The sequence below is a fragment of the Pelophylax lessonae genome, assembly GCF_965119305.1.
Source record: "Pelophylax lessonae genome assembly, chromosome: 2".
Classification (NCBI taxonomy): Eukaryota; Metazoa; Chordata; class Amphibia; order Anura; family Ranidae; genus Pelophylax; species Pelophylax lessonae.
Window position 1 is genome coordinate 287,253,822 of NC_138769.1, and position 13,413 is coordinate 287,267,234.

Below are 13,413 nucleotides of genomic sequence, written 5' to 3' on the forward strand. Positions count from 1 at the left end.
CAAGGCCGCCAACTCATACACTCTGTGAGCCGACGTGATGGCCACCAAAAAGGCAACTTTTTGGGACAACACAGACAGAGGAATCTCTCTGATATTCTCGAAGGGAGGTTGCTGTAACACAAACAAAACCAAATTCAGATCCCAGAGAGGTAAGGGAGCTCACCTCGGGAAAGCCAAATGCCACACCCCTTGAATGAAGGTGCGGACCAAGGAATGCAATGTCAAAGGTCGTCGAACAAAAGATGGCCAAGGCCGACAACTGACCCTTGACCGTAGTCAGCGCCAGAGGCTGATCCACGCCCTTCTGCAGGAAGTCCAAGACCTTCGCCAACAAGAAGGAGCGAGGATGAAAAACCATGCGCTTTGCACCAAGCGATATACGCTTTCCAGGTGCGGTGATAAAACTTCCTAGAAGTCGCTTCTCGAGCCTCTAACAAGGTAGGGATGACCGCCTGTGGAAGACCTCTATCCCTCAAGACCCGGCTTTTAACAGTCATGCCGTTAAAGCCAGACACTGTAAAGCAGGATGGAAGATCGGTCCACGAGACAGAAGTTTAGGCCAGTCTGGGTTAGCGAGAATGACCAACATCCGTTCCGACGCCAACCTGCGAAGGCACCTGGACAACAGTTGAATCGGAGGAAAGGCACACATCCGCCGAGTGTGATGCCAAAGCACCACCAACGCGTCCGCCAGAGGATCGCAAGTTCTGGCCACGAAGCTATCCACCTTACTGTTGAGACGTGACGTGAACAGATCCAGGTCCGGGGTCCCCCACCGGGCGCACAGGAGGCGAAATACCTCCGGACGCAGGGACCATTCCCCTTGGTCCAAGGTCTGGCGACTCAGATAGGCCGCCTGCAAGTTGTTCACACCCGGAATGTGAACAGCCGAGATCGCTGTGCATGCAATTCAGCCCATGATAGAATCTCGGTGACTTCCTTGGCCGCCCGGGCACTCCTGGTGCCCCCTTGGTAATTGATATAAGCCACAGCTGTGGCATTGTTCGTCTGTACCTGGACCGGACACCCCTGAAGTAGAGATGACCACCGGAACAGACAAAGTATGATCGCTTGGAGCTCCAAGACGTTTATCGGCAGCGAAGTCTCCCCCGCCTCACCACGTCACCTGGGCACAAAGTGCGCCCAGAACTCTGCCCCAGCCCGACAGGCTGGCAACCGTGGTGAGAATCGACTGCAACAGATGCTGGAAGATCTGGCCCTGCGCCAAGGACGGCGACCGGAGCCACCACAAGAGAGACGACTGTACCGGGCGACTCAATGACATCCGTCTCTCCAAGGACTGAGGTATCCTGTTCCACCTGTCCAGGATCACTGCTTGCAGAGTCCTGGGGTGAAATTGAACAAACAAAACTGTTTGGAAGGCCAAAACCATCAGGCCCAAAACCCGCATGCAGGTCCGCAAGGAGGAGAGATCGTTGTCCCAGAGAGATCTGATCTCAACCCGCAGAGTCCTGAGTTTGTCCTCCGGAAGGAAGACCCGAGCTTGAGCAGAGTCCAAGACCATCCCTAAGTACTGAAGACGAGTTGAGGGAGTCAGAACCGACTTCTGAAAATTGATGGTCCACCTGAACTCCTGGAGTGTCTGAACCAACACGGCCAGAGCGCTCGCCAAGGTCACACATGAGCTCGACCTTACAAAAGGACGTCCAGGCAACCGAGGCTCGCAATGCCCCGTAAACTCAGCAAGGCTAGAACCGGAGCCAATACCTTGGTGAAAAACCTAGGAAACAAAGCAAGACCGAAAGGTAACGCCACAAATTGGAAGTGCTCCCCAGCCACCGTGAAGCAGAGATATCACTGATGACCCTTGAAAATAGGGATGTGTAGATACGCATCCTGCAAATCGATGGAAGCCAGGAAGACCCCGGGCCTCAACGATGCCACCACCGACCGGATGGAGGCCATCCTGAACTTCTGTACCCGCACAAAGCAGTTCAGAGACATCAAATCCAGAACCGGACGCACCGTGCCTCTTTTCTGGGCACCATGAACAGGTTGGAGTAAAACCCGCAAAACGTATCCCGTGGAGGAACGGGTACAAAGACTCCTTGGGAAAACATATCGTGCACTGCCCCCATAAGATCCCCAAGACGATCGGGGAACAGCTGGAGATTGGACAGAAAGAACCTGTCTGCGGGGCGAGATCGAACTCGATCTTGTACCCTGAACAAATCCGCTCGTGAACCCACCTGTCCTGAATGCCGGACAACCAGGGTTCCGAAAGTAACGCAGACGTCCCCCTACCCCGACAACGGGTGAGGTTGTCCCTTCAGGAAGAAGTAGACTGGGCCGCCGAGCCAGACTGACCGGCTTTTGGCTTACCCATCCACGGCTTCTTGTGGCCACCGGGAGGTCGGAAGGGTCTACCCTTCTCCTGCGTCCCAAGGCACGAAAGGAATTATGTTGATTCTTGAAGGAGGGCCCCCGCTGCATGTGGGGGGGCTTACCCTTAGAGACCTGGGGCAACAGAGTACTCTTACCTACCAGCGAGCTCCCTAATTAACTCATCTAGAGTTTTCCCAAAAAGACGACCCCCCACATAGGGGACCTCAGAAACTGTCTTTTTGGATGAGTGGTCAGCCGACCAGCTCTTCAACCAGGTAATGCGGCGGATCGCGACCCCTACCGCGGACAACCGGGCGACCAACGGGGCCTTGTCCAGTGCTGCATCGCACAAGGACACCCCAGTCTGGGTGCAATCCACCATGGCAAGGGCAGGCGGAAAGGTCGACTCCGCCACCAGAGTGCTGGGAAGCACCTTGGATCATGCCACGAGAGCCTGATAGGCCATCACCGAGGCAAAAAACAAGGGTTAACAGGGAAACCTCCACCATAGAAACTTGGCGGGCGAGTGCTTCCACCCGCCCATCTGCCGGATCCCTGAATACCGAGGAATCCTCTACTGGCATCAAAATGGACTTATACAACCTAGACACAGAGTGATCCACATTTTTGGGGACACCGTTCAACGTTTGTCCCCCGCCCCCAAAATTGGATAGCGGAGGGAAAAAAACGCTTAGGTACCACCAACATGTGCCTATGCACCGCCACTGGTCATTCACACTCCCGTGAAATTCCACAGGACAGGGAAAAAGCCTGACCTGACTTCTGGGCCCTTCGGAACCCCAAAAGCGGACCGCTGACTTGACTGAGACGGCTCATCGTCAAGATAGAGAGTTTATTTTTAACGTCGCTAAGGGGAACATCCATTGTAGCGCGTGTACCCGCGATACCAAGGAGGAAGATGCCTCCTCCTCCTCCCCCTCAGAAGCGGAGGACCGGGACCCCTCAGGGGGACCATTGTCCGTGGCAACCAATTTTTGGCTCAGAGTCAGAGGACTGGGAGGGCACAGGTCTTTTTTTGGAGGAGCGTTCCAACATCAGCAGATCCACCTGGGCCACCAAAGTCGCAAGAACAGCAGATATAGAGGTCATGGCAGAGGCTTCAGGGTGGACCCAAAGACCCCACCAGGCCTGCAGGGGATTTGCTGGCCTGGGAGTCCATTTTTGCCATAAAAAATAAAAGGGACGCTGGCCCTTTAAATCGGCGGTTCTGAAAGTGCCCCCTCAGAAAACACACCAGCAACAAGTAAAAAACGTTTTGGTTGAAAAATGACAGAAGGATTATCAAAAATCCCCCAGCCTGTCAGTACATTTTTACACAGGAGATGTGTGAAGAAGGAGGAAGTGACCTCATACCACTAGAGGCCCAGCCCTCAAGCCCAGACAAAAGGTGCCTATTAAAATGTCACAGGGAATATGGCCACTTGCCTTTACTAGGCATTTGCCCACATCCAAGATGGAGCATGTGCAGAATCCTAAAATGGCTGCTGTCCTCACACAGAGCCTAGCAATCTGCCCACAATAAACATGGCGGCCGCTCCAAACGGTGGCAAAAAAAGTGTACAATCACATTCTGGCTATCATCGGGGGACCCCAGGGAAACCCCCCCCCCCGAGTTATGGAGCACCCCCCCCCAAGTACTACAAGTACCCCATACAACGCCCCCAGCAGGAGCAAAGAGGGAGGGAGAAAACCAACAACCCGGCCAGAAGGGGGATCCTACAGAGACCACTAGCCCTGCTATCCCCTAAGAGTGGGCCCACAATCCCCCAAAAGTCCCCAGGGACAAGGGGGTATCAGTACTCACCAGTCCAGGAAGCAGGCACCACTCAGATACGGGATACCTCCACCCTCAGTGGGGGTGCCGTCAGCCAAGGAGGGATGCTGGCAACATGCGGGCGACCTGGGTTGAGACACCCTCAGTGAAGACGCAGCTCCGCAGGCTCATCCCCATACGGAAGGGCACTGTCGTTGCGAGGCCTGGGCGTACCAGTAACCTGCGATGCTATTTGGCAGGCTGGGAATCCATAAGGATCTATATTACCCAGTCCGAGGCCCAGCTCTGCAGTCACGTGTAGTCCTCCAGGAAAGGAATCCCTGACTAACTAGTGATAGTGAGAGAAAATAAAATCTATTGTGCAAAGAAAAACACATGAATTCAGAAAAAAAACAAAGAAAACTGAGATACAAGGTCCCAGTCAGAAACACCTAACCAGCTCCTGAGCTAGGCAGCATGAGGTAATATCAGATTGGGTTCAGGATAATGGCTGAGGGATGGCCCCCTAGTGGCGTGCCAAGGTATAAAAGTTTTTTTGTATAAACCTAATAATCAATTATCTGCTTAGCCTTGCTCCTGCAGAGGGCGCCATTACCCATTAGTGAAGGCTAATACCATCGGGCGGCGACTGTCAGAGGACGTAAGAGAAATCAACATTTTCTAACATTTTAGGTCAATTTGTTTTCTGCTACATATTTTTGGTAAAAAAAAATTGCAATAAGCGTATTTTGTTTGGTTTGCGCAAAAGTTATTGCGTTTACTAACTACGGGAAAGATTTATGTCATTTTTATTGTTCTTTTTTTTTTACTAGTAATGGCAGCGATCTGCGATTTTTTTTGCGGGACTGCGACATTGCAGCAGACAGATCGGACCCCTAACTGGCATTTTTGACACTTTTGGGGATACCAGTGACATTACTACAGTAATCAGTGCTAAAAATATGCACTGTTACTGTAAATATGACACTGGCAGGGAAGGGGTTAACAGTATGTGTGATCAAGGGGTTAAATGTTTCCCTAGGTGCGTGATTATAACTGTCAGGGGGCGTGGCTTGTGAAGTAATCACAGAGACTGAGATAACAGGATCACATAGCCTCTGTGATCATTTTAGGGAGAATGACAGACGGCTGTGTTTACATCAGCCGTCTGTCCTTCTCTCTCAGCTGCGGGAGATCGTGAGTGGCCGGCAGCCATCGGAGCCGCCAGTCACATGCACTGGCTCCCCAGCTAACGAGCGGGGGCGGAAGCGTGCCACTGGCGGTGCGCGCTCGCCCCCTAGAGTCTCCTGAGCGAGCGACATAGTATAACATCACTTTGCTCAGGAGCGGCTGCCTGCCGCAGTAAAACTGTGGTGGGCGGTCGCTATGTGGTTAAAGGGGAGCTCCAGCACTCACACCAAAAAAATTAAAAGTCAGTAGCTACAAATACTGTAGGTGCTGACTTTTAATATTAGGACACTTACCTGTCCAGGGATCCCCGATGTCGGCACCCGGTGCTGCTGCTGCCATTTCTTGCGGCTTCACAGCCGGATCCCTACTAAGCATGAGCGAAGCATGCTGCGCCTTGAGAATGGCCCGACGGTTGGGAAAGGAGGCGGGGGGAACCAAACTTCTGGGTGACCTCGCCTCAGCAAAGTCACCAAGAAGTTGGAGCGAGTTCTTGTTGCCCCCCCCGAAAGATGCCAAATGTGGCAGCGAAGAGGGGGAGGAAGCAAACAAGCAGAGCTTCCACTTGGGCTGAGCTCTGCTTTAAGGTGTGCATTACCACAGTAAAAATAAAACCAAAGTAATGAAACAGATAAGGGACAAAATTCAATGCTAGCACATGTTTGGCAATGAACTTAAACTGTTAAGTTAATTCTTCAGTTTTAAACTGACTTATACAGGACCAACTCTCTCACCTGATTCAGCTAAGGCAGCTGCAACTTCATTCTGAGTGGAGTAGATGTTGCAAGCTGACCAACGACATTGAGCTCCAAGGGCACACAAAGTCTCAATAAGCACCTGTAAATATGTTAACATCAGGGGACAATGTATTATTTACAATATTAAAACAATATAACATAATAAACTAGCTTGTATTAATTGTATTTTTTCACCCAACCTAAAGAAAAAAATGAAAATTGTAAATGATGCACCATGCATCAATTACCTTACTCCACAGTCTTGATGGCAAACACATCTTCCTAAACTACCCTGCAGTGTAATGGATTAAAGTTATAGCTTCCTCTATGACTAAGTTAATATCCTGCCCTGGGGACCAGACATTTTTGTTTGCTTGATATCTTCTTGGTCACTGGGTCCCCACCACTCCAGTGAGTTCTCCTGCTTCTGGAGCTTATGAGAGGACCTTCCACTAATATGTCTCAATTATAGGAGTGAACATCACGCAGGCAGTGATATGGACACCCGAAGGACCCCAGGAGGTAAACAGAAGTAGAGAAAAGGATCATAATGTGACAATGGTTTCAGTTAAAGAACTCTGGGTATAACAAAATGTTTCTCCCATGCAGTCTGGCTGTGCACGCACTGCATGGGTTAACTGCTCCTTTTTGTCTAGGGGATTTCAGAGCGGAGATATACTTCCCTAATCCCCGGATTATTCAAGAGCAAGACTGGCCCCCCGCACGCTAATAGTCTTGTAATTGGACCAGCTCTGGACGTGAGGACAGCAGTAAAAGTCCACCGCTCGACTTGGGGGAGCGCTGTTTTCAGAAGGATCAGGAAAGTATAGCCTTTCAGTGCGCCCCTAGACAAAACACACAGTTAACCAATGCAGTGCGGGTAGAACCCCATTTCATGGGAGAAAAGAAAGAATCAGAGTTATGCTTTAAGTAAAATGGGCATTTTTTTTTTCATACCAATGGTTATTTAGAGGGGGGGGGGGGGTGTTCATACCAGCGGTTATTTAGAGGGGATGGGGGGACTTTAAAATAACAAAATTCACATAATAAGTGATTGAAAGTCACTGAAAAGTAATCAACATTGGAAACTTTGTGGTTTTGTAACATTTTTTGTAAAAATCTGACATTACAGTTAAAAGCTGCTATCAACAATATCTTGTGCCCTGGGCACTGGAGACAGTTTTCAGCATAATTAATGGGTGTGGACCAGCGCAAAGGTCTGTGAATCCTTTTGGGTAAGTAATTCATTGATCAGGCTGCTGCAGTGTTTACGGTTAAAGAAACCTAATCAAATTATAATCTAAAGTGAATCCAAAGTGGAATACTCCCCTCCTATGTGCCCCCACTCACCAGCTGTATGTATAAAACAGGCTTTGATTTTATATGCTCCTTACATGTGTTGGTGTTTGACTGTTAGTGGTATTCAAATCAGGCATATGACCATATAAATCACTGCTTATCACCACCTCCTCTCCTCCATTTCATTCTCCAAATGTGAAACAATGTAGGTATCACCATGAAAAGGACGGGAGAACATTTATAGTTTAAAACTGTTAACTTTTATTGAAGAAGAAAATGCAATTGCACTTACATAAAAACAATCAATAAAAGCAAAAGTGAATCCAAAATCCATCTCTGCGTGTTCTCATGTAGCAGATACTAGTCACTGACTGGCCACAATTGACATGTTTGCCCCTCCCACTGGGCGTTTTCAGACGTGGAAGGAGCGGGGAAAGGAGCATATCTAATCAAAGCCTGTTTTATACATACAGCTGGTGAGTGGGGGCACATAGGAGGGGAGCAGCCACTCTGGATTCACAATGCAGCAAGACTCACCTAAAGTTTATGGACTTTTCATGTTTATGGACTATTCGATTTGATACTGCACTCAGCATTTTTATTACTAGCACTTTTTTACACTTTTAGCACTTTATCTTTAGCACTTTACCAAATGTTTATTATTTTATCACAATAGATGAAGGTTTTGCTCATTATTTGAATGCACTTTATTAGGGCAGCACTGTAGGCACTATACATAGTTTTTCGGCATAGTCATGCATAGATTTATACTAAATTTTTCTAACCACAAGCTGCACCTTGAATTTATTGCTGAATGTTACAGATTTTTTTGCCTTGCACCCTTACTTTAAAGCTTTATCTATATGAAATAGAGTTTAAAGTCTGAGGGACCTTTCAGACTATGTGTTAACAGTGTGTTAAGACAAGCCGTCACAAAACTTTTACCAACTGCAGCTTACCAGACCTTAGATGAGGTGTCTGCTTTAGTTTTTTGTTTTTTTTTTCCAGGCTTTTTTTTCTGTATAAACCTGGTAATCCTGTAAATAACACATTTCCTGTCCTCAGATGGTTACAAACTCACCCCACTGCATCTATGAAGAAAAGTCAGGGTTGTCACCCTGGCTGGACTTCAAATATCCATCTTCAGCATATGGGCTGGGAGGATCAATAACTTACAAAAGGAAAAATTTGATTTTTGTCTTACCGTAAAATCCTTTTCTCTGATGTTCATTGACGGACACAGCTCCAGAATCTTCTTAACCATTGGGTTATGCTGCCCCCTACAGGAGTAGGACTCTAGGCAGGAAATAGCTTTACCACGCCTATGAGGCAGTCCCAGGGGATATACTCCCACACTCTGCTATAGGCATTCAGTTTTGTTGCAAGCAGTGTCAGAAGAAAAATAACTCAATAGAGGGGTGAGGGCTGTGTCCAAAAATGAACATCAGTGAAAAGGATTTTACGGTAAGACAAAAAAACAATTTTCTCTTTTGTTCATTGACAGACAAAGCTCCAGAATCTTCTTAACCATTGGGACATCCCAAAGCAGTGTTAAACATGAGGGGTGGGAAAAACACAGCAGGAAAAATTCCCAAAAGGCTAAACCTAGCCAACCAGGTAACACTGAGCTCAACCAGGAACAACTGAGCCTCACTTGAAAACAATACACCCTCAAAGAGGACCAGGTCCTCTCAAACAGTGACCTGCAAAACCTTGCGCCAAAAGCAGCATCCGCAGATGACAGCACATCCACTTATAAAATTTTGTGAAAGTATGCACAGACGAACAGGTGGCCCGCCTTGCAAACCTGTATCACTGACGCCTGATGGTGGAAAGCCCAAGAGGCACTAATAGAATGTGCCTTAACAGGGAATGGAGGAACCTGAACCTTGATGGAATATGCCTGCACCACCATCTGTCTTGTCCATCTGGAAATGGTCGTGGCGACGCAACCAACCCTTTGCAAGGTCGATCCCTAAGGACAAACAGTAAGGCTGATTTCCTAAACGACTCAAATGCTGCAAGGTACACCCTGAGCGCTCGACCCACATCCAGAGAGTGCAAGGCAATCCCCCTAGGATGTTTAGACTTAGGAGACAGGGAAGGCAACACAATGTCTTCATTCAGATGGAAACCAGAAACAACCTTAGGAAGAAAAGACTGACAAGGGCTAAGCACCACTTTATCTCTGTGAGCCACCAGGCAAGGTGAATGACAAGACAACGCCGCCAGCTCTGACACCCTGCATGCAGAAGTAATAGCCACCAAGAAGGCTACCTTCTGGGACAATGTAAGCAGAGGAAGCTTGCAAATATTTTTGAAAGGCGGGTACTTGAGAACCGACAGCACCAAATTGAGATCCCACAGAGGCATCGGAGACTGTAATGGGGGAGCCAAGTGGCATACCTCCTGAATAAAGGTGCGAACAAAAGAATGCGTAGCCAAAGAACGGTAAAAGGAGACCGCCAAGGCCGAAAACCTGGCCCTTGACAGTACCCAAGGCCAGGCGCTGCTCAACATCTTGTTGAAGGAATGCCAAAATCCGAGCCACCAAAAGGGAGCGGGGATGACCCCCATGAGACTCATACCACGCAATGTACTTCTTACACTCATACCACGCGATATAAATCTCATACTACGCAATGTAAATCTTCCTAGAGGTAGAATTTCTAGCCTTTAACAGCGTGGGAATCACAGAGTCAGACAACCCCCTATCCTTCAGCACCTGGCTTTCAACAGCCAAGCCGTTAAAGCCAGCAACTGAAGGGGGATGGAAGATAGGCCCTTGGGCTAATAGATCTTCTCTGAGAGGAAGTCTCCAAGGGGCATCGGCGACCAGCCGTACCAAATCGGTGTACCAAGTCCGGCAAGGCCAGTCTGGAGCCACTAGAATGACTGGATTCCTTCTGACTTGATCCTTTGTAGAAGACTTGATGGAAGTTTCAGCAGGGGAAAGGCATACATCCGTGCCCAAAACGCCTCCTCACCCAGACAGGCTGGCAACCATGGAGACCACTGTCCAGTACAGGGGAAGGAAGAATTTGCCCTGTCGAAGCACCAGAGAACGAAGCCACCATATCGGGAACATTTTTCCTGAGGTTGAGACTCAGGAGTCGGGAGCATACAGGGCTGCATTGGAGAGTGGGCACCGCCCCTCTTGGATGACTACTACTATTCGCTGGTAAGGATTGCCGCTGGAGATCTTTCCAACAATCTCTCCTCTTCTAAACTTGTCATTGACATCCAAATGAAACTACTAAAATACAATATATTATTATTATTATACAGGATTTATGTAGCGCCGACAGTTTACGCAGCGCTTTACAACTTGTAGGTAGACAGTAAAACTACAACACACTTAAATACAGTAGGACTCAGAGGACCCAGCTTGTTAGAGTTTACAATCTAAGAGGGAGGGTCAAGCGATACAAGAGGTAATAACTGTGGTGGATGGGCTGATGGAGAAATTAAAAGTACAGTTGTTAGGTGGGTGACAGATAGGCTTCTATGAAGAGATGTGTTTTCAGGGATCGTCTGAAAGTGGACAAAGTAGGAGATAGTCAGACAGATTAGAGTAGAGCATTCCAAAGGATTGGATAGAAGTCCTGGAGGTGAGCGTGGGAAGAGGTGACGACGGAGCTAGAGAGCAAGAGGTCCTGGGAGGAATGAAGAGAATGATTTGATTAGTATTTTTGAGACCAGTTTAGTGATTTAGCTAGGTGCGAAGTTATGGATGGCTTTGTAGGTTATGGTTAGCAATTTGAATTTAATTCGTAGGTTAAATGGCAGCCAATGGAGGGATTGGCAAAGAGGGGTAACAGACACAGAGTGGTTTGTAAGGTGGATGAGCCTGGCAGCAGCGTTCATGAAGGACTGAAGGGGGGATAGCCTATTTAAAGGTAAGCCAATGAGAAGGGAGTTGCAAGAATTGAGATGAGACATGACCAGGGAGTGGATTAGAAGCTTTGTATTGTTGTTGGTTAGGAAGGGGCGTATGGGGAGGAAATATCATGAGCTAGATTTTTGATAGGTTGAGTTTGAGGAAGTAATGTGACATCCAGGCTATGTCTGTTAGTAAGTTGGTGATGAAATCAGCTGACCAAGGGAGGAGGTGTAGATTGAGAAAAAAACAGTCCAAGAACAGAACCTACCCCGATGGAGTAAGGAAGAGGAGGTATTAGAGTTTTAAGTAGCACTGAAGGTGTGTAGGGATAGGCAAGATGAGAACCAGTGAAGAGTACAGTCACTGAGAACAAGAGAATGGAGGTTTTTTTGAGGAGGGGGTGATCCACTGTGTCAAAAGCAGCAGAGAAGACCAAGAGGAGTAGTACAGAATAGTGTCCATTGGTGTTAGCTGTTAGTAGGTCATTTGTGAGTTTAAGAGCAGTTTCAGTGGAATATTGAGGGCGAAATCCTAACTGAAGGGGATCAAGAAACTTGTTCTTAGTCAGAGGGTCACTCAATTGGGTATAGACCAGTCGTTCAAGGAGTTTGGGGCATAGATTGTGAAGATTGGTGGGGTCCAGGGAGGTCTTTTTAAGGATAGGATTGACTAGCGCATGTTTTACAGAGTTGGGGAAGATAGCAGAAGAAAGGGAGAGGTTACAGATGTGAGTTAGAAAGCCTAGAATAGAGTCAGAGGGTTAGCGTAGTGTTTGCGCGGGAGCAGGATCCAGGGAGCAGGTGGTTAGATGGGTGTTAGAAAAAAGTCCAGCAATATCGTTAATACTAGCAGGGTTGAACGAGGAAAGGAATGATTAATGCACATTGGCGATCGCCTCGTGAAATGTATTGATCTTATTTTTTAAGTGATTGGTAATCTCCTGGGCATTGAGTGAGTTAGTGGGTGGAGTCTGTGGAGGACAGAGTAGAGAGTTAAGCCCCGTACACACGTAGCGATCGTCGGCCGAACGATCGGCCGTCTTTTGTCCAGGGCTGTCGTGTCTGTTGAAAACTGCAAAAGACTGCACACGAATTTTGTCGGCCAACAAAAGCCGACTGCAGAAGTGATGTCATGTGATGGTTAACTTTCCTTGTCTTTTTTCTTTTCTGAGCATGCCCAGTCTCGCTAATCTGCTGTCTGTCGGCCGAAATCTGTACTGACTGGCGAACAATCGGCCGTTCTGGTGTTGGCCAACAAAAATTTTAATGCCTGCACGACAGATTCTGTTCGGCCGAAAATGCGCTGTCGGCTGTCGGAAGCATCATACTAACAAGCCGACAATCGGCCGATCGTTCGGTGGCCAAATATTTACGGCCGACAATCACTATGTGTGTACGGGGCTTAAAGGTAGAGAAGAGTTGACGGGGACTAGATGAGAATGTGTGAAAGAGAGTGACACTGCTCTGGGATGTCCCCATTAGTGAAGATTATGAAGTGGCGGCGACTGTCGGAGGACGTAAGAGAAAACTGAATTTTTGTAAAATCTTACCGTAAAATTCCTTTCTCTGAGTCCTCCAACAGTCGCCGCCACTTCATAATCTTCACTAATGGGGTAATTGACCTTTGCTCCGCAGGAGTAGCTAGGCAACAAGATTTGTTAATATCAAAGCTTTTAGCATATCACACCCCTAGGGGGTGGTCCCCTCAGTCAATACCTCCCTGCTTCCTGCATTCTCAACTCAGTTTCAGTAGCATAGCAGTAGAGTACATAAACAAACCCCAAAAGAGAGGCGGGGCGGCGACTGTCAGAGGACTCAGAGAAAGGAATTTTACGGTAAGATTTTACAAAAATTCAGTTTTCTCTTACGTCCTCCGACAGTCGCCGCCACTTCATAATCTTCACTAATGGGGACGTCCCAGAGCAGTGTAGACATGAGGGGTGGGAAAAACGCAGCCACGCCTAAAGCAACGCAGTACCCACATCAGAAAAAAGAACCTTACCAAAGTAAGAGAACCAACTGGGCAACAGGAAAAACGTGCTCAACAGGAGCAACAACCCAGGAAGAACAAGTAACCTAGGGGTAAAAACACCCCAACAGCCAAGGACCCAAACAAGGGACCCTAAGGCACTGCCGCACTAAGAACTTTACGGCCAAAGGAAGCATCTGCCGATGCCTGAACATCCA

At 48.0% G+C, this 13,413-nt stretch overlaps 1 protein-coding gene across 4 annotated transcripts in view; it reads right to left on the reverse strand.

Annotated features, from left to right (window-relative positions):
• AHCYL1 (adenosylhomocysteinase like 1) overlaps positions 1-13,413 on the reverse strand; it is a 494,269-nt gene that overhangs the window by 375,455 nt on the left and 105,401 nt on the right. For 3 of the 4 annotated variants that reach the window (XM_082247287.1, XM_082247286.1, XM_082247285.1), the window contains one exon: positions 6,043-6,145. The exons of the other annotated variant lie outside the window; for it this stretch is intronic. In XM_082247287.1, the coding sequence (XP_082103413.1) occupies positions 6,043-6,145 (103 nt within the window). The remainder of the gene's footprint in view (positions 1-6,042; positions 6,146-13,413) is intronic. 4 annotated transcript variants of the gene reach the window in all.